Source organism: Malaclemys terrapin, chromosome 1 (assembly GCF_027887155.1).
Source record: "Malaclemys terrapin pileata isolate rMalTer1 chromosome 1, rMalTer1.hap1, whole genome shotgun sequence".
NCBI classification, from domain to species: Eukaryota; Metazoa; Chordata; order Testudines; family Emydidae; genus Malaclemys; species Malaclemys terrapin.
Window position 1 is genome coordinate 72,663,234 of NC_071505.1, and position 23,318 is coordinate 72,686,551.

Here is a 23,318-nt window from a genome sequence, read left to right on the forward strand (position 1 = left end):
GCCAGGAGATTCCACTGCCCAACAGCTCTGCCTTATTCTTGGGTAGTTCCAAATCCCTGACGAGGTCATTCAGTTCACCTTGTGTTATGAGGTGTGGTTCAGAGGAGGAGGATGGGAGAAAATGTGGGTCCTGTGACATTGATGGTTCAGGACCAGAAGTTTCATCCTCTTCCTCATCTGATTCAAGTGAGAATGATTCTGGTGCATCAGGAACCGGCAGTCCTTCTCCGTGGGGTACTGGGCATATAGCTGATGGAATGTTTGGATAATGCACAGTCCACTTTTTCTTCTTTGACACACCTTTCCCAACTGGAGGCACCATGCAGAAGTAACAATTGCTGGTATGATCTGTTGGCTCTCTCCAAATCATTGGCACTGCAAAAGGCATAGATTTCCTTTTCCTGCTAAACCACTGGTGAAGATTTGTTACACAAGTGTTGCAGCATATGTGTGGGGCCCACCTCTTGTCCTGATTTCCAATTTTGCAGCCAAAATAAAGGTGATAGGCTTTCTTAACCATAGTGGTTATACTGCGCTTTTGTGATGCAAAAGTCACTTCACCACAAACATAGCAGAAGTTATCTGCACTGTTCACACAAGTACGAGGCATCTCTGCTCACTTTGGCTAAACAGAAATGTGTCCCTTTGCAAAATCAAACACTGACAAATAAGAGAGCACGACACTGTATGATTTCTAGAGCTGACAGAGGGCAATTTGTTCAGCAGAGTGATGTAAGCTTCGTTATGATTGCATCATCCATGACTTCTAGGAATAACATGATGCAATTCATATCATGCATGACGCAATACCAGCTTCAGATTGCATCATTCATTGTTTTGCCTAAAAAGCAAGTACTGTCCAAACCCAGTCATAGATTTATTCATAGATCCAGTCAAAGATGTATTTTAGTCATTTCTGGTTTAAATTGAGATCCCTTCCCTTTATAACTCACTTATCCTCCGCCATTCCCAAGTCAAGGGTCGTATATACTGACCCAGTAGCATACCTTGAAAACTAGAGCCAATCAACAATTTTAAGCATCATTTTTGTTCTCAGTGACCCAGAATTAGTAAAGTTTGACTACATTTATTTCAGAAGCATTTTGGCTGTAGAGTAGTGTACTTGAACTTGTGGAATTAGGTCCTACTCAATGTGAGTAAGGGTGTTAGAATCTGGCACAATCTGAGAGAGTTTGCCATTCTGCCTCTGACATATTTTAGTACCAGTTATTTTCAGTTAATCCACATCTGAGAAAGTTTTTAATTGAACTGTATGATCTGTCTGTCTAGCTAAAATATTGTTGATGTGACAGTGTGCCCAATAAAAATTAAAACCATATTTAGGAAATTCTAACTTTTGCAAATGCAGTAGGCTGTTGCAAATAAAATTGTTTACAAACGGATTTGATCCAATGTTAACATTACTTTATCATTTGCACTTTTCTTTAATTGGAGAACAAATGTACTGTATTTATTCACTAAATATGATGCACTGTTTTAAGGTGTGTGTAATGGAGACCCAATTGATGACCTCAAGATGCAAAATAGGACTATAATTACAAATATGGAAGAAATTGAAGCATTTATTAAAAGTTGGGAAATTGAGAAATCAGTTGATGTAACAACCAGGAGGCCAGTAAGAAATTGTACTGAAGATAACTGCACTTACTGTATGGAGCTGTTAAACAGAAGAGTTTTTGTCCCATGTCACAAAAAAGTAAGTACAAAGAAATAGGCAGTTCCAAGTCTAACTTAATTAAATTTATAATAAAAATATAATGTATAATGCTTCTTTTTACATTTCACTTGCTTCCAGTGTTTAGTGAAGGGACTGACTGAATTAATTCCTCCTCCATGTTGCTCATGGCTAACCCAGATGGTCTCCTTACCTGCAAATCTCTGATGACTTGTCTTCACTGCATTGTTAGCTTGAGCTGTACCTCAGGTTTTGCTCCTAATCCAACTGCTGTCCATCCACACACATATCTAGCTCGAGCTAATTGGTGGTGCTTTAAGCTCTAGCTACCCAGCCTGGAGGGCAAGGTAGATGAGGATGTGTTGAAGCTCAAGTGCTGCTGAAGCTAGTAATGCAGTGGGAATATAGCAGCTCGAGTTACAACTCCTCATCAGCTGCCTATGTAGCTTCAGCATGATTATTCTCTCTGGAACTAGCCTGGCTCGAATAGAGTAACTTGAGTGTACTAGTTTGAGCTAACAATACAGTGAAGACAAGCTGTGAATGTGTGGACCACCATGTCACTCCTGGAAGTACCATGCCATACTTGAAAAGAACATCTAAAAGGTAGAGATTCCACAGCATCAGCCTAACACTGAAGTATTGTTCAGAAAGCATAGGCGTGTGCATCCCATTTCATTAGGGTGTGCACCCAGGGAACCCCGCCCCCATCCTGCCCCCCATGCACTCCCTCCTACTTCCCGCCCCCTGACTGCTCCCCTCAGTACTCCCACCCCTCCCTGCTCCTTGTACTCTGACTGACCCAACCCTTATCCACACCCACGGCTATCCAACCACTCCCCGCCCCTGACAGGACCCCCAGAACTCCCGACCCATACAACACTCCCTGCCTCCCCCAACCCCTCTCCACACCCCTGCCTCCCGACAGCCCCCCCCAGAACTCCCAACTCATCCAACCCTCCCCAGCTCCTTGTCCCCTGACCACCCCCTCCAGAGACCCCCCCACCGTAACTGCCCCCCCCCGGACCGTCCTTGCTCCCTGTCCCCTGACTGCCCTGACCCCTATCCACCCCCCCGCCCCCTGACAGATCCCGGGACTCCCATGCCCCATCCAACCCCCCCTGCTCCCTGACTGCCCTCTCCAGAGACCCCCTGCCCCTAACCACCACCCCCGGGATCCCACCCCCTATCCAACCCACCTTGCTCCCTGTCCCCTGACTGCCCTCATCCCTTATCCAACCCCCGTGGCCCTGGAGCTCTTAGCATGAGATGAGGCTCCTATCCTCCCTGCGGAAGCGCACAGCCTCAGCTCCACAGGGGGGGATGGGAGAGAGAGGGGCTCAGGCCAGCTCCACACAGAGTGGGGGCAGGGCTTCAGCCCTGCAACTTTTGCCACTAGGGTGGCTGGGGCTCCCGAGACAGGGACTTCAACCCCACATCTTCTGTCAGGGTCCAGGGCTTCTCCTCCCTGCCCCAGGGTGGCTCCTCTCCCCCTTCCCCCCCGTGCAGCTCCTGCTGGGGTCCAGGCTTCTCCTCCCCCTCCAGTGCAGCTCCTGTCTGGGTCCGGGCTTCTCCTCCAACCCCACTCCCTCCCCCCCACATGGCTCCAGCCCCGTCCAGGGCTTCTCTTCCCCCACCTCCGCGTGGCTCCTGCCGGTATTTGGAACTTCTCCTCCCATTGCACCCAGCCCTAGCCTAGCTGGGCTCCCGTGGGTCACCTGCTGCCTGCTGTGGCTGGAGTCAAGCCTGGCTGGCAGGGAGCAGCCATACATGTGGATGTCATGGCCACCAGCCCAAGAGGTGCTAAGCAGGGGCTGGCTGTGCTGCTGCTGATAGCCCCACACTCCCGCCCACACCTAACCCTAAGGCTTTTTTTTTTTTTGAGACTCACTCAGCCCCTGCTGGAGCAGGGAGCAGTTGATCTGAGCCTGCCCCGCAAACAGCTGAGGAGGGGAGGGGAGAGGAACAGCCTTCCCAGCCAGAGCACAGGGCATTAGGGTGTGCCTAGGCACACCTGGCACACCCCGTGTGCACGCCTATATCAGAAAGGGTTGTGTTTAGTGCATGATCAAGAAGCATGTTGCTTGGAGTGAAGGCCTAATGGTTCTATTAAATGTAATAGCATCCAGTTCAGACTTACAGAAGTATCTGAGTCACATAGACATTAGCCTAGTCACTCCTACCCTTGTGATATCCTTACAGACAGTGTTTATTTTCAATACTTCTAGTAATGACATAGTTCAGTACATCAGCTGCCACTAGAGGTAGGCATGGTTTGCAGGGGAAGAGGAATGAGAAAATAAGTTTATGAGGAAGGAAATATGATTGTACAATCTTGCTCACTCCCAAGGGCTTGCCTACACGGTGCGTGCACCAGAAGGATGTAAATTGTAGAGCACTCTAAAGTGCTGCTCTCTACCTGCTCCTTGTGGAGGTGACTGGTAACTGCTGATGGGGAAGAAGGGGAGACACAATTTAAAGGTTCTGGTGGTATGCCGCAGGGTTCAGGGCACGCATTCAACAGACAAAGGAGTTTTGATTTCTAGAGCTAGTTTTGATGTCATAGAAGCATAGAACTGAAAGGGACCTCGAGAGGTCATCTAGTCCAGTCCCCTGCACTCAAGGCAGGACTAAGTATTATCTAAACCATCCCTGACAGGTGTTTGTCCAACCTGCTCTTAAAAATCCCCAATGATGGAGATTCCACCACCTCCCTAGGCAATTTATTCCAGTGCTTCACCACCCTGACAGTGAAGAAGTTTTTCCTAGTGTCCAACCTAAACCTCCCTTGCTGCAATTTAAGCCCATTGCTTCTTGTCCTATCCTCAGAGGTTAAGAACAACAATTTTTCTCCCTCCTCCTTGTAACAACCTTTTGTGTACTTGAAAACTGTTATCATATCCCCTCTCAGTCTTCTCCTCTCCAGACTAAACAAACCCAATTTTTCAATCTTCCCTCATAGATCATACTTTCTAGACCTTTAATCATGTTTTATTTACAATGCTATGTAATAGCAGATGGAGACTGTTTTAAAAGAGAGCTACACATGAAGAAGCTCTGGGTTGCTCTGACACAGTCTATCAATTTGAGGAACAGAGATATTTGCAAACCAATCCGTTGATATGATCTTTTAGAGCTCTTGTGATAATATCAGCATCCAGTAATTATGTCAGGAATCGGTTCTAATTTAACCATATACAATTATTTCCCCCCTCTGTTTGAATCTGCTCTCTCTTCTGGCTTTACAGGGAGACTTTGGCAGCCTTGGGCATCACAAGTACCAGAAATATCATGCGAACCCTCCTGGTAGTTATGATGTCTCTTCTGGACAAATTGGAGAAAGTCCAGGGAAAAGCAACAAAAATTATTAAAGGTCTAGAAAAACATGACCCTGAGGAAAGATTGAAAAATTTGGGTTTGTTTGGTCTGGAGAAGAGAAGACTGAGAGGGGACATGGTAACCATTTTCAACTACATAAAAGGTAGTTTTAAGGAGGAGGGAGAAAAATTGTTCTCCTTAATCTGAGGATAAAACAAGACGCAATGGGCTTAAATTGCAGCAAAGGGAATATTAGAATATATTAGGCTGGATATTAGGAAAAACTTCTAACTGTCAGGGTAGTTAAGCACTGGAATAAATTGCCCAGGGAGGTTGTGGAATCTCTGTCATTGGAGATTTTTAAGAGCAGGTTAGACAAACACCTGTCAGGATCTAGATAATACTTAGTCCTGCCATGAGTACAGGAGACTGGATTAGATGACCTCTTGAGGCCCTTTCCAGTTCTACAATTCTATGATTCACAGTTCAGGTTTATTTATGTGATGGACCAATTCAGAACTCCAAATCCCAACACTCTTGTGAAGTGGCTTGGGTTTGTATCTGAAGTTTAGGAACTTGAATTTGGATTGAAGCTTCACAACTGACCCACTTTTGTTATTAATATTACAAGATACAAGTGTGACTTTCCAGTTCTTACTATTTATTATAATATATTTTAATATTAAGGTTCCAATCTAACAAACTCATTAGCATATGCTCAATTATAAGCATGTGATTAGTCCCATTGAAATCAATAGAACTGCTCAAGTGCTTGGATTTAAGCACAGTTAAGTACTCTGCTGGATTAGAGCCTTTAGGAAAAAAATGAAATAAAATATCATTGTCAGTTTCAGTGGAACTGCACTTGTATTCCTCCAACATCCCCAGTGCCCCCGGACCCTACTGCCTCTCTCCTCCTACACTGCCCTGAGCTCCCTTCTGCATCCTTGCACATGCACCCCAGGCTGGATCCACTGTTGAGCTGTAGTAACTGCAGCTGCTACCAGTTGGTCTCAAATCCCTGCCCTGGGTGCCACCTAGTGGGGCTCAGTGGGAGAGCTCAGTGCTGGTGCCTTTCCCAGACACATCTCCCTCAGCTATGCTTGGAAGAAATCTGGGGGGCATGTGACCCTGCATTTCCCCCCCCCCCCATACACACACATGTCACTTATGGCCCCATGAAACAGGAATACGTTAATGAGTACTTTTAGAGCACATCAGCGGGGTCTATACTTTAGAGCACTTTACAACTCACTCCCCCGTGGTGTGCATTGCTGGACTGTGCAGACAAGCCTCAAGACTTCTTTTCCATCTGGTGCTTTCTCAGAGTAGGAGCAAAGGTCCAGATTCCAATTCCTGATTTTATTTTTGTTCTTTCCTACCTCTCCTTCTCTGTGGTTTGTTCTGCCCTGCTCTGCCCTTCCCTGTAAATCTGCTTGACTGTAGACCAGCCAACTGTGAGTAGCATCATGGGCAGCTCAACCCCTTCCTTCAAGCTCCAGAGATGTTTCCTGTCTTTGCCCCTGCTCCTATATGAAGGGAGAAAAGGGAGGGAAATCTGATTGAAGGAATGGGCTGAGGAGAAAAATTGAGTGACATTTTGGTAGGTGTCACCTGAAGAAACCTGACAGGGGCAAGAGAGGAGGGAGCTGTGGAAAGCAATTTGGTAGCAGGAGGGAAAAGGTGGGGATAGTCTTTGCTTTATACACTTTGATGTCTTTAGCTTCTAGTAGTTCAGACGTAGGTCGGGTAATCAAAATACATGACAAAACCATTGGGTTCTGAACACCACTCCTTACAGAGCTGTCAGGAGCACTGATGCATTGAACCTGTGTGCTCCATTTCTGAGCTGCATCAGTGTTTGACATTGTGTCAAAGCCAGGAATGCTTGCCTCAGCCAGAATGAAGTTTATTCTCTCATGTGCACATGAAACTGGCAGAGCCAGAGAGGATGGAATATATTATATGCTTCATAGAAGTTAAATGAAACAAAATTCAAATGTGAAGAAGGATCTGTAACAAAACTGCCTAATAGTGAGCATATAAAATTGGGGAGGGCGTAGAATCATAGAAGTAGTGATCAGAAACAGAAAAGATATTGACTTCCTGTCAGCCAGGGATCGTTGATGATTTTTTCCCCCCTACAGTGGTAATATTTCTTGTAATTAATTAGCAACTTTGATTACAAAAAGCTGTCCTCATTAAATCTCAATTAAAATGTAATTCTAGGTTTCACCACAGGACTTTTGTGAGAAGATGTGGATCAACAATACTTACTTTTGGAATTATGAATGTGATGCACTTTCTGCATATGTGGCTTTGTGCAACAAACATAATATCTGCATTAAGTGGAGGACACCGGATTACTGTTGTAAGTAAATAACACTATTCTATCTCCAGACATAATTTCCTATCACTGCAACCTTTCTGTGTCTTGCATACTAGCTAGCAATTTTTTCTTTTTACATATTATTGTCAGAAGATTTGCCCTTTCAATCACAGCCTTGTTAAGTCATGGTAAAATTTCTTAAAACTCTAAAGTGATGTCTTTCATTAAATATGTTATAACTTAATTCTAATCTTGACTGAATTAGTCATATGTATTCCTAAAGCATAATTTTGTAATTTATGTTGCTAAAAATGTAAAAAATATGCTTTTTATGATATAGAAATATTGCTCTTACTACATATTTTCTCCTTTTGAAAATGAAAGCAATACTTTATTTCCTCTGTGTGTGTGACTTGTAGCTCTGGGTTGTCCTGATGGCAAGGAATACCAACCTTGTGTGCAACCCTGTGCAGCCAAAACGTGCCTAAATAAATGGTTCTATGAAGAATCCCCATGCTCCTATTTAAGAGAAGACTGTGTGTGTAAAAATGGAACTATTCTTCATAGAACAGACTCTGACCTCTGCATACCTGAAGAAAAATGTGGTAAGTAAAGCTGAGCAGAGTGGCTGAGTAGGTATGTTAATATAACCCACTAACTGGTGGGTTATATTGACATCTCATAGTAAGTTATGTACCCTATCTTTGCCCAGTCACCAGAGAATGTGAATCTGTTACAGCCCCAGATACGGCACTTGGCTCTCTAGCTAAAGCTGTAGAGATTCATGCTTTTAGCTGTGGAGGTCCTTGGTGCAATCCCTATTCTTGGTCAAAGGGCCATTCCACTAGGATGTTCTTCCTGTGTTTCTATAACTTGTTCCCCCTCTTACAAGAAAGAAAACAAAGAATGGTTCCTGTCCTCTATATTGAGTGGCTTTGTGTCCACCCTTTGTTCAAGAAGTTTGTAATTTGGTGGTGCTTTTGGGCCAGTGGTTGTCCCTGCCAGGTTGTTCTGGGAAGCCTAGGCTTCTAGGCTGTCATGGCTCCTTGGCAGCCCTGGCTTCCGGGGCCTGCAGCTCCAGGGCTCCGTACCAAGCAGACTGCCCCAGAACCAAAGAATTTTAAAATGTTTGGCTTTTATTCTGAGTTGAAACAAAATTAAACTTAGAAATACTGGAATCCTCCATGACAGCTCTAGTTATATTCCTGTGTTAACATTCAGACTAATTACCACTCAGTCATATTGGAAAATGGATATAATTAGCTCCATTCCCTGGGGTTTTTAGAACTCCAAACTGTGGTAACTGAACCTGTTTTTTCAGGCAGTGTCAGGAACAAATCAATGGGGACACAGGTCCTCAGTCTGATAAATGATTGGTACAAACAAGGGTGCTTTCACTGAGTCTCAGGAACATACACAGATGCCGTAGCAACAGGTTTACAGCATCCCAGATTATAGTTATCCAAAGTTTGAGATGGTTTCCAGTGATCAACAGCCAGGTTTTCGCGGGCCCTCCTTTTGTCCACCTGCTGGGGAGATGTGTCTTTGCTCAAAGAAAAGCTTCCTTGAACTGTTCCAAAGTGTATTTTTGTACTTAATTTTTTTATAACTAACTTAAATAACGCACGTAACTTATAGTTACTCCTAGTAGGTCACCTTAGTAACCCCTAGCCAGTCACAATTTTTTTTAGCTTTAGCAAATTGCTCATTTTTTATTAGCAAAGCATTTTTAGTATTTTTAATTATAACAACAATAAAACACATGTTAGGGGCACTTAAAATCCAGGTTGGCTATTTATGTACTCCCCTCCATTTTCATGGTCTCTTAACTTTCTATCACATCCTCCCATTCTAATTAGCAAAACTGCAATCATGCAGCTATTTGGCCTTGCCTTTCAAAGTCCTAACAATTATTTTTAATGATATGGTATTTGGTTTTCAGCTAATATTGGCTGGACACACAAAATGACTGCGTTTATGTCAAATTTAATTCTCCCACAATGTGTAAAGGGAATGGCAGTGTCTATTTGGATCAAATGGTTTTAAATGCCAGTCGCAGGTAGGAAGCTTAGGCTGAAGTTTATCTTGTGGTATTGTTTTTGAGTTCTAAATAGATTCAATGAACACTTTGGACACTTACTCAGGGTTTGTGGCTCTGTGAGGATGAGGTAGAAAGATTCAGGCCATTCAAATCTAGGTTATGACAGCAAATGCTTTTTAGAGGATCTAAATGACACGAGGAGGTATCAGAGAGACAAGGTAGGCAAGGTAATATCTTTCATTGAACCAACTTCTGTTGGTGAGAGAGAGAAGCTTTAGAGCCACAAATAAAAGATATTACCTCACCCACCTTGTATCTCTAGTATCCTGGGACAGACACAGCTATAACTACACTGCAGACAAGGAGGTATCATTAGAGAGGTAATTTCTGATGTAACTGGGACCCAGACAATTCAAGACTATAAAGTTAGTCACTGACTTCTTGAATTTCTCCCAGAAGCAAAGAGGAAGTATGTGCAGAAACTTGAACTCTGGTGTTATGCACATCAGCTATCATACCATTCAGTGGAGCTGGCATTCTATACCACCTAGAGTTTCTGTTAATAGAATAGATCAATTAAATTAGTAATTTTCAATGTATGACAATCAATCTTGTTTTAGAAAACAATGCAGATCTTTCAATTAAATACTTGATAAAATATTGCATATCCTTTTTTGCCATGAGGTTTTCCAGCTGACACATTATTTGTACTAGTCCGGAATAAATTTGTGCTAAACACAGGTCTGAAGGATGTAATGTTTTTCTTCCTTAGCATGTACAGATAATGAAGGACAGCCTCGTTCTGCTGGAGAAGTTTGGAATGGGTCCATTAAAGGATGTTGTATGTATAACTGTTTGGAGAATGGAAGTGTTATTGCTATAGAACCGGAATGCAGTGAAGACCCACTGCCAGTCTGTGAGAGGGAAGGTGAAGTTATCATTAATGTCATTGAAGAGAGGGCTTGCTGTCCAAAGAAAGTTTGCGGTATGTATGCAGCCAAACATATTTTCCATAACAAGAGTGCTAAGGCGGTGTTTAAACATTTATTGACATGGATTGATTTACAGGCAGGGTTCAGGGTAAAACTTTCAAAAATGCCTAATTGACTTAAGAGTGAAAACCCTATTTTCAAAAGTGACTTAGGGTATGTCTACCCTGCAACTAAACATCACTGGCTGGCCTGTATCAGCTGGCTTGGGTTCCTGGGGCTCAGGATGTGGGACTGTAAAATTGCAGTGTAGACATTTGGGCTCAGGCTGGACCCTGAGCTCTGAGACCCTCCCCCCTCGTGGGGTCCCAGAGCTTGGTCTCTAGCCCAAGCCCAAACATGTTTAATTTTAGGCACACTTATAGGCACATAGGACCCAATGTTTCTCAGAAAATTAATGGGATTTACGCTCCTAATTGTCTTAGTCACTTTTGAAAATGGGACTCCGGTTTGTAAGATTATGTCCACACTAGAGACCTTACTACTGTACCACTGCAGCTGCACTGCTGTAAGGTCTCCTATGTAGCCGTTCTCAGCCGACAGGAGAGAGCTCTCCCATTGGCATAATTAAACCACCTCCAACAAGCGATGGTAGCTATGTCCGTGGGAGAGCATATGTGTTTTTTCATACATCTGACTGACAAAGGTTTTACCGCCAAAAGTGCTAGTGTAGACATAGTCTATGTCATGTAGGCTAATTTTACATAGGCTAAACTTTCCTAAACAGTTTACAGATTATTCCTGTCTTGGAAGGGATACGATAGAACAGTCCTCACACCTAGGGTCAATGCTGAGCTTTTAAATAGAAGAGTATGGGCTTGTCTGCATGAACAATTAACCACAGCAAGCTGGAGTGTGAATCTACTCTGCACTAGCCTGCCGCAGTGTAAGTACCTGTGTGGACCCTTTTAAGCTGTTAACATGCATCAGCAGAGTTAGACTGCAGCAGGCTAGTGCGGGATAGATTCACACCCCAGCTTACCATGGTATAAATGTTCATGTAGACAAACCCTAAGGTAATTCTCCCTAGTTGTTGCACATTATGTATTCTATTGTGCAAATAATAAATAACGGTATTATTGCTAACAGTATTGGCAATAGACCCAAACACAGATTGCTGTCCCCTAGGGCTAGGTTTGTTATGTACACAGAGTAGTCCACAGTCCCTGCTCTGAAGGGTTTAAAATCTAAATAGACAAGTCATAGGGTGAGACAAAGAAGAAGTTCTGACTGAGCACAGTTTTACACATGGGAGCTGAGATAGAGAGACTTGCCCAAAGAAACACAAGAAGACTTTGGCAGAGCCAGGAACTGAATCCAAATTTCCTTGATCCCGTGTCCTCTGCCTTAATGACAACACCGTTCTTCCTCTTATGTAGTTAACTATTTTATTTTCTATTTCCATCAGTGAGCTGCCAGCACAGTGGAATGCCTTGTTAGAATCTTCACGATTCTACATCTTTGCACCACGGCTTCTTCTAAGTGAATCATGCATTGGCATGTTCCTGTTTTCCCAGAAAGCAGCTTAGTGTCAGTTGATGGTCAGATGCTAGTTTTCTGTCTGTCCAAAAGAAGCATGCTTCTAGTATCTGATATGTTAGTCATAAGATGCTTGTTTTAATGTCTTAATGAAATATTTTTGTGGAAATAAAGGGCAAATGGGATAGCTGAACTGGTATTTTCACTCTCTAGATAACTGGCAAGTGGTTACAGGTAGCTATCAACAAATGTAATGTCTAGTCACATTCATACACATGAATATTTGCATATACCATATATTTTTTTCAGAATGTAACATGACTATGTGTGAGGCTATTATTCCAACATGCAAAAATGGTGAAAAATTGATGGTAGGCTATAGCACCCTTTCCTGCTGTCCACAATACCAATGTGGTAAGTGATATATGGAGACAAGATTAAGAGCATATTTTCCATCCCTGCATTATCTGTGGTAATTGTACCAGATGACGATTCTGCCTGTATTAACCGATCACTGTAAATAACTTATGTGAAATGTTTCTATTCTCTTCCTCAGGTTGTTTCTGCTCTGTTCCTTAGGGTTTATACTTATTTTTGTATTTGTTCTTTCTGTCAGTTTTGATTTCCAATCAATTTAGTTTTGTTTAGATAAGAGAAGAGAAAATGAAAAAAAAAAAGTTAAGGAAAGTAGCTTCTTCTATTTTAGGATTACTCATGTGACTTTTTATTAGAGATACTGATTGTCTTTTATGTAGAATGTGATCCCTTAGCATGTCCCAATGCTCCCCGTCCGGAGTGCAGAGAGGACCAATTTATTGTTGAAGCAAAACAGGAAGATCCTTGTTGTTTCTCTTATCTATGTGGTAAGAAGCCTTTACTATACTACCTTCCCTGTGGGTAGACAGGATATTATAGGGCAGTGGTTCTCAACCTTTTTTCATTTGAGGATCCCTAGAAAATTTTGAATGGAGGTGCCAGGCCCCTTTAGAAATCTATTGTCTGTGTATATATTGTTGAATCTGTTCAGTCAGTTTTCAGTCTGTCTTTTCTGGACCCCTTAGACGTAGTCTGCAGACCTCCCAGGAGTATTTGGACTAGAGGTTGAGAACCACTGTTATTAAGTTATCTACAAATAAGAAAAGACAGGTCTCTAGTTGCATACTTGATAAGGTTGCCTGAGAATGCTGTCACAGGATTGGCCTGGGCAGACACTTACAGCTATAAGTGTCCACTTGCATGTATTGTTTTGCAATTTGGGGCCTTTATTCCTAGGTTACTTTTTTTAATGTTACTGCTGAACTGCACACTAAAGAATTATGACATTTCACACACAAGTACAGAAATTGGGCTTGTCTGAAAATATTTGGACATATTTCATTTATAGCACTATGTGACCTTTGCCTTCTGTCTGCAGCTTCATAGATTATAGCCCACCAACAGTCATTTTTTCAGTTCATGTAGCAAGTCTGAGCATAAATCTCAACACCAGGGAAAGCAATAGATACTTCCATTACTGTATCATTACATTCAATTATCTATTTTGTCTGAACGTGTTAGTCAATAAAAGTTTCTTAGATACCCAGGTGGCTGGCTGGCTGGCAGCTAGGCACAGTAGGAGAATGTGGGTAGAATAAAACTCATATGTAACAACTTTCTGATGATGTATTTTAAACTTTGTATTTGGTTTATTCTTTTTAACTTTAGTTTGTGAATCTTGCATTGAGCCTGTTCCTTTATGTAATGAGGGGGAAATTCTCACAGTAGATCTTAGCACCATGCATTCCTGTTGTCCTCGTTACCATTGTGGTAAGTTTAGCTATTTTTAATTAAAAGGTTTTACTGTATCTGGTCAATATTATATGCTGAGTATTTATTTTTTTTCAGCTGATTCAACACTTTCCAGCTAAAGTTGAATTTATCCAAATGTTAAAAATATAGTATTATAAAATGTTCAGTATTGTATAATGTCCTAAGTTATTACAGTATCCCTTTCACAGTTTGTCCTTAATAGACTCTGAAGAAGTTTCAGTTTTCACAGCTATCTCCATGCATTAGCATTGCAACAAAGAGTGGAATGTTGTTCACCACCATTGCTGAAGTGACTCTGTGCCTCTGGTCAGCCACCGTATACTGACATCTCATCTACCAACTATTTACAGATATACAGCTAGAGCACTCCTGTAACTACTAGTGATTTTGGGTGCCTCAATTGCTGGGTGCCCAACTTGAGTCACTTTGATGGAGCGAGATTTTCAGATGATTGGCATTCAGCAGACTTTGAAAAATGTAAGACCCTTTAAGGTGATTTAAGTTGGGCATCAAAAATTGAGATAACCAAAATCCATAACTTTTGGAAATCTTGGCCTGTCCCTCTATTTGTCCCTCGTACAGTGCTAAGAATGCTATTGACCTTAACAATTAAATAGAGATAACAAAATTCTATGAAAAACCTTCAATGTTGTTAGAATAGTTTATCTAAGGAAATATGAGCTGAAAACATGTTGATCCATGTCATTTCCCCCCATTTAGTTTGTGATGAGAACCTTTGTTCAGTGCCTCTTCTGAACTGCACAGCTGACATGCAACTTGTGAAAGAGAGAGTACCTGGACAGTGTTGTCCAGACTGGCACTGTGGTAACTATTTTATTTCTTCTACTAGTTACTTATTAATAAAAGTTAATGTCTTTTGACTGATACACTTTTGTTGCTCTCTCCTTAGAATGTAGCTGTGAAAATTTTACTATACCAACCTGTAAAGTGGTAAGAAAATTTCCCTTAGATGTTACTTAATAACATCCAGTGTTTTTATTCCCCTCTTTCTTTTTATGCACTATTGTTTCTGTCCCTTCCTTGAGTTTGTCATCATAGGCTATGGGATTGAGGCTACCAACACTGCCTATCATATATTTGCCAGTACATGGATTATAAAATGGGGAGGTGTTGAAACACTGTCTCCTATCTTCCAAATCTAGCTTGTAACCCCCTATTTTAGATCCTGTGTTGTTACCATCAGTCCACTGGAGAAGCTTGATTTTGTGTTTTTTAAGTAGACCTAACTGAAGGGAAGAAAATGTAATCTTACTTTGTTCAATACTGACTAGGATCTACATGCTTAAAATTTTTTTAAAATTAATTTTTGTTATTGAAAGAAATCAACTTTATGAACATGCTTTGTTTCTAGAAGAATGTTGGTTGTTTTGTTAATTATATATGCTTCCTATTAAAGTTATTAAATATCTTTGACCTTTGTAACATGTGAGAGTTTAGATATACTGTCCTCTTCTCTCATTTTCTATTTTGTTTTAAACAAAATAGTTGCTGCAACCTGGAAAATGCATGATAATGAATGATGTAACTCTGAACTATCACTGTGATGAAAGGCATATTTTCCCATCACATGCCCTCTCCCATATGAGTAGAGCCCTGCATCGGTACAAAATTTATATTCACTGATGCGGATATCTATGGCAGCTGTCCCTGGTCATGCTAGTGTGTCCAGGAGCGTGCGAGCTACTTGCATGCACTAGCATGACCAGGGACAGCTGCCAATGAGCCTGGTGCCTGTCCCAGTGGGCGTGGCTGGCCAGTACAGCCACGCCGGAGGAGCTGCCCAGGTAGGGCACTGACTCCTGGAAGCAGATGCCCAACATGCCGCAACTTTCACTGCTGCCGTTCCTGGTAGAGCCCTGCAGTTCTGTGGATATCCGCTTTATATCCACAGATATCTGCATCCATGGTTATAAATTTTGTATCCGTGCAGGGCTCTACATATGAGGAACATGTAATGCGGATATAATGCAAGGAATATAATATGGATCATAACAGGCCAAATTCTGAACCAATTACAAGAGATGTAGAGTAGATCAGAATTTTGACAATACACCTCTACCTTGATATAACACCAAAAATATCTTACCACGTTATAGGTGAAACCGCATTATATCGAACTTGCTTTGCTCCACCAGAGTGCGCAGTCCCGCCCTCCCCGGAGCACTGCTTTACCGCATTATATCTGAATTCGTGTTATATCGGGTTGCGTTATAGCGAGGTAGAGGTGTATACTAAAGTCATGAAGGAGGTTTCAGAGCTGTCAAAGTTGTATTTTATGACCAGATATATCTTTATTATTAAAATAACCAGGATTTGTCACTTGAAAGTATATCCAAAATAAAGGAAATATAGATTTTGTTAAAAATAAACTAATTAAAACTGAGACCAGGTAGGTAAGGTAATATTTTATCAGACCAACTTCTGTTGGTGAAAGAGGGAAGTTTCAAGCTACACAAAGTTCTTCTTCAGGTCATTATTAATTAAAACTGATATTCAGCTACACTGTCATTTTATTCAGACCAAAAGAAAGTGTACCACTTAGCTGTTGTTAACAGTAATGCATCTCGCAACCATACAATCTGCTGTCTATTGTAATGGATTGTGATTTTCTCTTTCTCAAAGCTTAGGCTGGAGTGGCAGTAGTTTTGTATGTTTTAAGAAAAGGGTCTCTTGTAAGTCTTATAAGTTGTGTTTGATGTATTTGACTCTGAAACTGTTTCTTACTACACAGGGAGAAGTTCAAAAAATAGACGACAGCATTTATAGTGCTTGTGGATGCCTGCAGTACATCTGTGGTAATTTTTTTTCTTTTTAATATTGTTAATTTTTGTTTGACTAAACAAAAGCACACAAGCAATGCAGAAATGGGTCAATACTGGCCTTCTAAAATGGAAATGCTAAAGTGACTTTATATCTACAGTGTATAATGTCTTAACGTTAATTCTAAAGATAGAAGTTTAATTGGCGAAAAGCTACATTTTTGTGATTTGCAGCCTAAATATATATATCATTAGATTATCACAGTGTTAAATATTAGAGAAATGCAGAAAATATGAAGACTCACTTCAGCCCCAGGCCAAGAGTATTATTGACATTATGTAGTTGTACATTTTATAGCTTTTCAGGGGTTTTTTTTAAGCGGTGTTATGTTGTAGGCTTTCTTTTCCTTCCAAATACTAGGAAAGTCCCCATCCCATCCAGTTTAACAATTAAATTCCAAATCAGGTGTAAAACATGGACAAAAATCTTTCATATATGTGCTGATACAGAGCCACCAGCCCTAAATATGGGATTAGTGAGTGGGAAAAATCTCACCCCCACACCCATCTTGGGGCGGAGAGGCTTGGGGGAGAAATGTTTGGTCAGAATGCACTGTCCCCGGAAGGGACATTAAGGGCGGAGATTAAGTGGGTTAGGAGGGACATAATTGGTTGGCCCATAAAAAGAAATGCATTGCTCCTGGAAGAGAGGGGGAAGGTGGAGAGCACATACCCCAAAATTCCAGACCTGGGCCCCAGTTTGTTATATCCCATTGGTTAGCCAGGAGGGAAGAGTGAGAACTGATTGGCTCCTGTGCCCGTCCCTAAAATAATTTAAACTTTTCCTCAGCCTTCAAGGGGCCCCCTTGCCTCTTCAGTTGCTTTGCTCTTCCTCCCTATAGCGTAGATAGGGAGCTGTGTTTCCAGGCTGCTGTGGGTGTGACTGTTCGCCTGTCTATGGGATCAAGGAGGAATTTTTTTTTCTGTTGAGCCAAAGTGGCAGAGATCTGGTGTGCTTTTTGCCTTCCTCACAGCATTGTGGATGTGCAGTTAGGATGAAGAAGAATAGCATTTGGAAGTCTGATATTAAAGGATAATATAGGAATTTACAGTTTGTCTCAGCTTGCAGATGGTATCCAGAATGGATAAAAGCTAAAAGGGCTACATCCCAGAGGCAAATGAGACTTGTGATTTTTGCTGATGGACCTTGTGCCTGTAAGAAGGGGAGGCCTGAAGTCTTTGCAGACCAAGGTCTCCCTGTTGGTACTCTGCTCTTTTTGCGAGGTAGGACGAGAGGCCTTAGAAGTGAGCTGAGTCTTAGGAGGTAGTCTGAAGGATTTACCCTGGGTTCTTGGTTATATGGTGGGAGCCCTGTAACCTTGCACTGAACCCAGCTAAATGGCTGATGTGTGAGATGGGTGGGTGTATACCACCCCATCCAGCTGTAAGTGAACAAAGTTGCAGGCTGTTGCTTAAAATCCATCCCAGTGACTTTTTCATTTCCCTGTATGTTCTGACCAGTGCACTACATGCTTGGGAAGAGCACATTGCCTCCTGCCTAGGAAGCCCTCCCACAACTAAATATACACATCTAAATGTGGCATATTTAAAGTGGAGAGGGCAAATTCAGCACTGATTTTCATCTCCATAGAACTCTATCAAAGTCAGTGGGATTGCACTGGATGTAAGAGAACACAGAATTTGTCCCTAGGATGGGAAGTCAAGGGGCTTACTTTGAACAATCCCTACCTGTAGTAGTAAACTTCAAAGTTGCCACAAAGTGCAGGATCTGGTCCTAGTTGTTTGAATGAGATTCTGATAATTTGCTTAATAGAAAATATTTTCCTAATGACCCAACTTCTTCTTTTTATTGTTGTTATTAGAAAAGGATGATGTATGTGTATTCCAAGAAGTAACTGTGCTGAACCCTGGACAATCTATGATTCAGTATTTGGATGAAAATCTTTGTTACACAGTACAGTGTTTACAAGAAAAAGATCACAGCACAGGATATCATGCCATGGATTTTACAGTTGTGAACTGTTCCCAACAATGTGATGCTGTGAGTGTTTTTAAAATGCAGTCCTGATGTAACTTGTGAACAAAAACGTCCTAATTACAGATTATGAAAATTGAATAGCGGATGCTTAACAGTACATCTATCCAGCAAGTGGAATAATAAGAACGTGACTTAATGGCAGTACCCTTCTGTTTGTTGGGTGGTGGCCTATGACAAATATTGCGTTAGTGAGGTTTTTTTATTTAAGTTTTATAAACACATTTTTCATTTTGCAGTTCAGAAGTTGCCAGGAACAAAGAGGGTTTTTTTTTTTTCCCCCAAATTGCAAGTCTGTTATTTAAAAGTAATAGTTACATGGCAAAAAGTTATAAGCAGCAGGTAAGAAATATGTGCATATTTTAAGCAGGCTGTGTGTGTAGACGGCACAAGAAACTAGAGAAGTAGTAACTTTGATACAGTATTCCCCACTTGGGGAATCTGGCTCACAATTAGGCTGCAAATGGCTTGCAAGTTATAAGTAGAAATAGACCTGAACTGCAAAATTTCAGATATGGATATTGATCCCTATCTGCTTTCTGAAAGTTCATGAAGTATTCATATCTGGGGTTTTCGTTAGGGGTTTTCTCTTAGGGCTTGTCTACATGGTGCTGCAGTCTGGACTATGGGGCTGTGATTTGCAGAGCCCTCTAAACTGCCCCATGTAGACTCTGCTGACATGAACTAAAAGGTCCAGTACTACATTAAAGTGAACTAGGTACCTTTTAGTCCATGCCAGCAGGGTCTACATGGGGCACTTAGAGCACTCTACAAATCACACCCCTGTGGTCTGGACTGTGGTGCTGCATAGACAGCCCTTAAATGTAGAAACTAGCTTATCTCTGCTGAAGAATTTTAAACCATTCCTCTAACTACATTTTCTCATATATGAACATTATGTCATTTGGGAATAAGACAGACTTTTGCACTGCACTCTGCATGAGGCTATACTTGCAGACCACTCAGAAACTTCAGCTTATATAGGAAGGGAACTGTTGCCCAATTATTTAGTGATGCTTCTCCAGTAAAGCATATGTGTCCTATAGTGCAGTGGTTCTCAAAACCGGTCTGCCGCTTGTTCAGGGAAAGCCCCTGGCGGGCTGGGATGGTTTGTTTACCTGTCGCACCTGTAGGTTCAGCCGATTGCGGCTCCCACTGGCCATGGTTCACCGCTCCAGGCCAATGGGGGCTGCGGGAAGGGCGGCCAGCACATCCCTCGGCCTGCGCCACTTCCCGCAGCTCCCATTGGCCTGGAGCGGCAAACCGCGGCCAGTGGGAGCTGCGATCAGCTGAACCTGTGGACGTGGCAGGTAAACAAACCAGCCCGGCCCACCAGGGCCTTTCCCTGAACAAGCGGCAGACCGGCTTTGAGAACCACTGCTATAGTGTACATATAAGCTAACCAGTTTGCTTCTTGGGGAAATTATAGATATTGATCTACCGTGATTGCCAATAAAAAGTCAATAATTAATACTGCCATGATATGAAGAACTTTTAAAGTTTGAGTCTTAGGCCTTGTCTACACTATCACAGTAAGTTAACCTAAGTTATGCTACTCCAGCTAGCTGAAGTCAACGTAGCTTAGGTCAACTTCCTACGGTGTCTATACTGCTGCGTCAACAGGAGATGCTCTCCCATCAATTTACCTTAATCTTCTCATTCCGGTGGAGTACTGGAGTCGACCGGAGAGCACTCTGAGGTCAATTTAGTGGGTCTTCACTAGACCCGCTAAATCGACCCCCACTGCATCGATTGCAGCAGTGTCAATCCCCGGTAAGTGCAGACATGGCCTTAGCTATCTTAGAAACAAAGGGTAAGATCGTCACCCCTGATCCAGCCCCTTTAGGCCAGATGAAGGGGCTGGAAAAGTGTAAAAGGATCCTAAGAAGCCCAGTATCCAGTCAAGGAGAATTCCCTTGTCAGGCTGCCTTCCAGGGACCCCTTCATAAACCCAGGTGTGTAGGGGGTGTGCCAGGAGGCAGGCTAGAGGATTGTGTTGAGCACAGGACCACAGTGGAGATTCTGGGCAGTGCTGAAAACTATACAATGTCCCTGGGAGGAAGCCGTAACTTAAACTGGCCTCCAGGACTGCATAAATTATGCTGAGGTCTCAGAGCAGCTCAGGATTGGAAGGATGCAAAGGTGGCTTAATACCACCTTAGTCCACCTTCTCAATGGGCTGTGAGTTCTGTGCTATTCCTCTTGAAACACAGGATATTCTCAGTTGAGAAATGTCCACTTTGGGTTCACTTTTCTAGCTGTTTTGACAACCCCCCTCCAGGGCACATTGTAAAGCTTATTGAGTTGCTTAGGCTTTTGCTTGAGGGAGGTTGCCTGAGTGGGTTGAATTTCTTTTATGGTTTCTTTTGTAGGGAGTGGAAGAAGATGATTTTTGTAAATATTAAAATTCTCTAATTTTGATGCTTTTGAATTATTATTCATACTTCCAGAGGCTGTAGTGGACACATATTGCACAAATTTAAGTAAAAATGACAATATGCCATGGGAACACTTTCCCTTTTCCTTGTGGGATGGGATTCCTATTCCATGGTGTCACTTTTTTACTCTATTAATAAATGACACATTTTCTCTTAGATTTGATTCCCAGATTTCTTTCTTAACCGCTTGTCTTCATTCTTGCAATTTCTTGTTGTAAATGTGTACCATAAAAAGTAAATATATCTCACCAAAATAGATCTCCTATATTGTTTGTTCATTTTGGTATGTCATGTTTTAATGGTCAAAATGGACTTCATTCATTTAACTAAGAATATAGAAAGATTTGAGGAATGGGCAAAGATCATATGGTTCATCATAAAATAAAATTCTAAGTTTTTGTAACCTCTCAGAAGTAGAGATGGGCCTAAATCAAAACACCAGATCATGTCCCTGCCTAACACTTTGGAGAATTTGAATGTCAATTCACATCCAAACTTTGTGACTTGGGATCATCCCTATTGAGAGAGAACACAGACAAGGAAACCACCCCATCAACTTATAATTAGTGACCTATATGTTAAAAAAAGGTTCATTTAATTTTTTTTCTTTTTTAACAGCATCAAATATACATTCCTTCTTCCAGTCATCATGTTTGTTGTGGAACCTGCCAAAATGTGTCTTGTACTTTCTATACTGAAAATGGAACACTATCTGTACATGAAGTAAGTGCCTCTGGACAGCTGGAGGAAATCATGGTATCAGTAGCACATATTCAGTAGTATCGATAATAGTATCAGTAGCACATATTCAGGTATCTAACTGACGTCTTTTAGCTGGTTCTTGTATTATCATTTCTCACATTCCTACTTTTGGTCTGTCCATGTGGACAGTTGTGGTATTTAATATAGCTGTATCTACATGGCTGTCTGTCATCAGCAAGCAGATATAGCGGAGCAGAGAAGTTGATCTAAACACCTGGGGCTAAATCCATAAAGGAACTTAGACACCTAAATTGGCAGTTAAGTATATAAGTCCAACATTTAAGCATCAGTGAGTCCTCAGAATCTCTGCTTGACTACTGCCTAATGCTGTAGGCACCTAAATTACCATGACACCTGACATTTTCCAGTAAAGTCCCATAGGTGCCTAAGTTATCACCACAGCGCATGTGCAGAACTGCCTAAGTCCTGCCACTGCTGAACAGCTTGACACTATAGCATGTGGCTAAACCCTGGTGGGATTCTCAAACTAGGCTTTACCCCCTCTTGTCTGAGGGGCCCGATCAAGTAGGCAGTCTGAGAATGCAAAGATTCGTTTGGCCAGAGAACCAAAAAGTGAGAGTAACTCTGAAGCCTAGTGGTTAGGCCACTTCTCAGGGATGTGGGAGACCCAAGTTTAAATGCCTCCTCCAATGAATCTTTAGTGTTTTATACAAAGTGGAACAATTTGAACAGGAGATAGTGCAAGCCCCTCCCCCAAGAATGCCCAATAGCTCGGTGGCTAGGGCACTTACCTCCGATATAGAAGACTCAAAGTTCAAGTTCTGCTCTGCAGCAGGGGTTGCAAATAGATCTCCCACATCTTTTCAAGTGCCCTAACCACTGGGCTATTGGCTATAATGGAATCATTCTCTTTGGTTTTTCATGAGAAAGACCTAGTCACCTAACTCCAGGAGACAGTTCACAGCAGTGAATCCCAGGTTTAGATAGGTGCCTCTCTCCAACCTGGACTTAGGCACTTGACTACCTTTGAAGATCTTAAGATGTACCCCTGTCCTTGGCATTTCCTACTGGTTAGCTTAGCATGCTAGCTCTGTGAATCCCATTTGTTGACATCTAACTCTCCCCATGCATTGCATAGGGAGCCTGGATGCTTAACTGATGGCTGCAGTTTCAACTGGGTGGCAGTGTGCCTAAAAGTTAGCATTGCAATGCCCAAGTCCCTTTGTGGAGCTAGCTGTTGGCACCCAATTTTCAGGAGTGCAGAGCACCCACAACTTCAGCTGAAGTCAATGGGAAATGTGGGTGCTCAGCACACCTGAAAATCAGGCTCCCTAAGAGACACTGGAAATATTATTGATGTCAGGGAAGCTCTTGTTCAAATACTTAAGCAGACATATATGGCAAACTTGCCAACGTGAGTTGTAAAGAGAGGTTTGGGTCAATGGCTACTATTATGTTTTTTGGTAGAGGCTCAGAACACAGAATAGTGGCTGCCTTGCAGTGATTGGTGTTAGTGATTCCTGTACTATATACTTTTTGGAGAGGTTGTAAAGCATTTGGGGATTGCAGGTGTGATATAAATGAAACATCAAGAAGATTAATATTCATTTGTTTCTACAGTTCATGCTTCATGGTTGCCTGCAGGAAATCAGGAAGGGAT

At 42.0% G+C, this 23,318-nt stretch overlaps 1 protein-coding gene across 4 annotated transcripts in view; it reads left to right on the top strand.

Annotated features, from left to right (window-relative positions):
* OTOGL (otogelin like) overlaps positions 1-23,318 on the top strand; it is a 141,543-nt gene that overhangs the window by 103,992 nt on the left and 14,233 nt on the right. For all 4 annotated transcript variants that reach the window (XM_054027238.1, XM_054027247.1, XM_054027256.1 and 1 more), the window contains exons 42-53: positions 1,503-1,717; positions 7,244-7,385; positions 7,763-7,948; positions 10,157-10,369; positions 12,162-12,266; positions 12,608-12,715; positions 13,557-13,658; positions 14,382-14,486; positions 14,572-14,612; positions 16,414-16,477; positions 18,325-18,503; positions 21,554-21,658. In XM_054027238.1, coding sequence (XP_053883213.1) covers positions 1,503-1,717; positions 7,244-7,385; positions 7,763-7,948; positions 10,157-10,369; positions 12,162-12,266; positions 12,608-12,715; positions 13,557-13,658; positions 14,382-14,486; positions 14,572-14,612; positions 16,414-16,477; positions 18,325-18,503; positions 21,554-21,658 — 1,565 coding nt within the window. The remainder of the gene's footprint in view (positions 1-1,502; positions 1,718-7,243; positions 7,386-7,762; positions 7,949-10,156; positions 10,370-12,161; positions 12,267-12,607; positions 12,716-13,556; positions 13,659-14,381; positions 14,487-14,571; positions 14,613-16,413; positions 16,478-18,324; positions 18,504-21,553; positions 21,659-23,318) is intronic.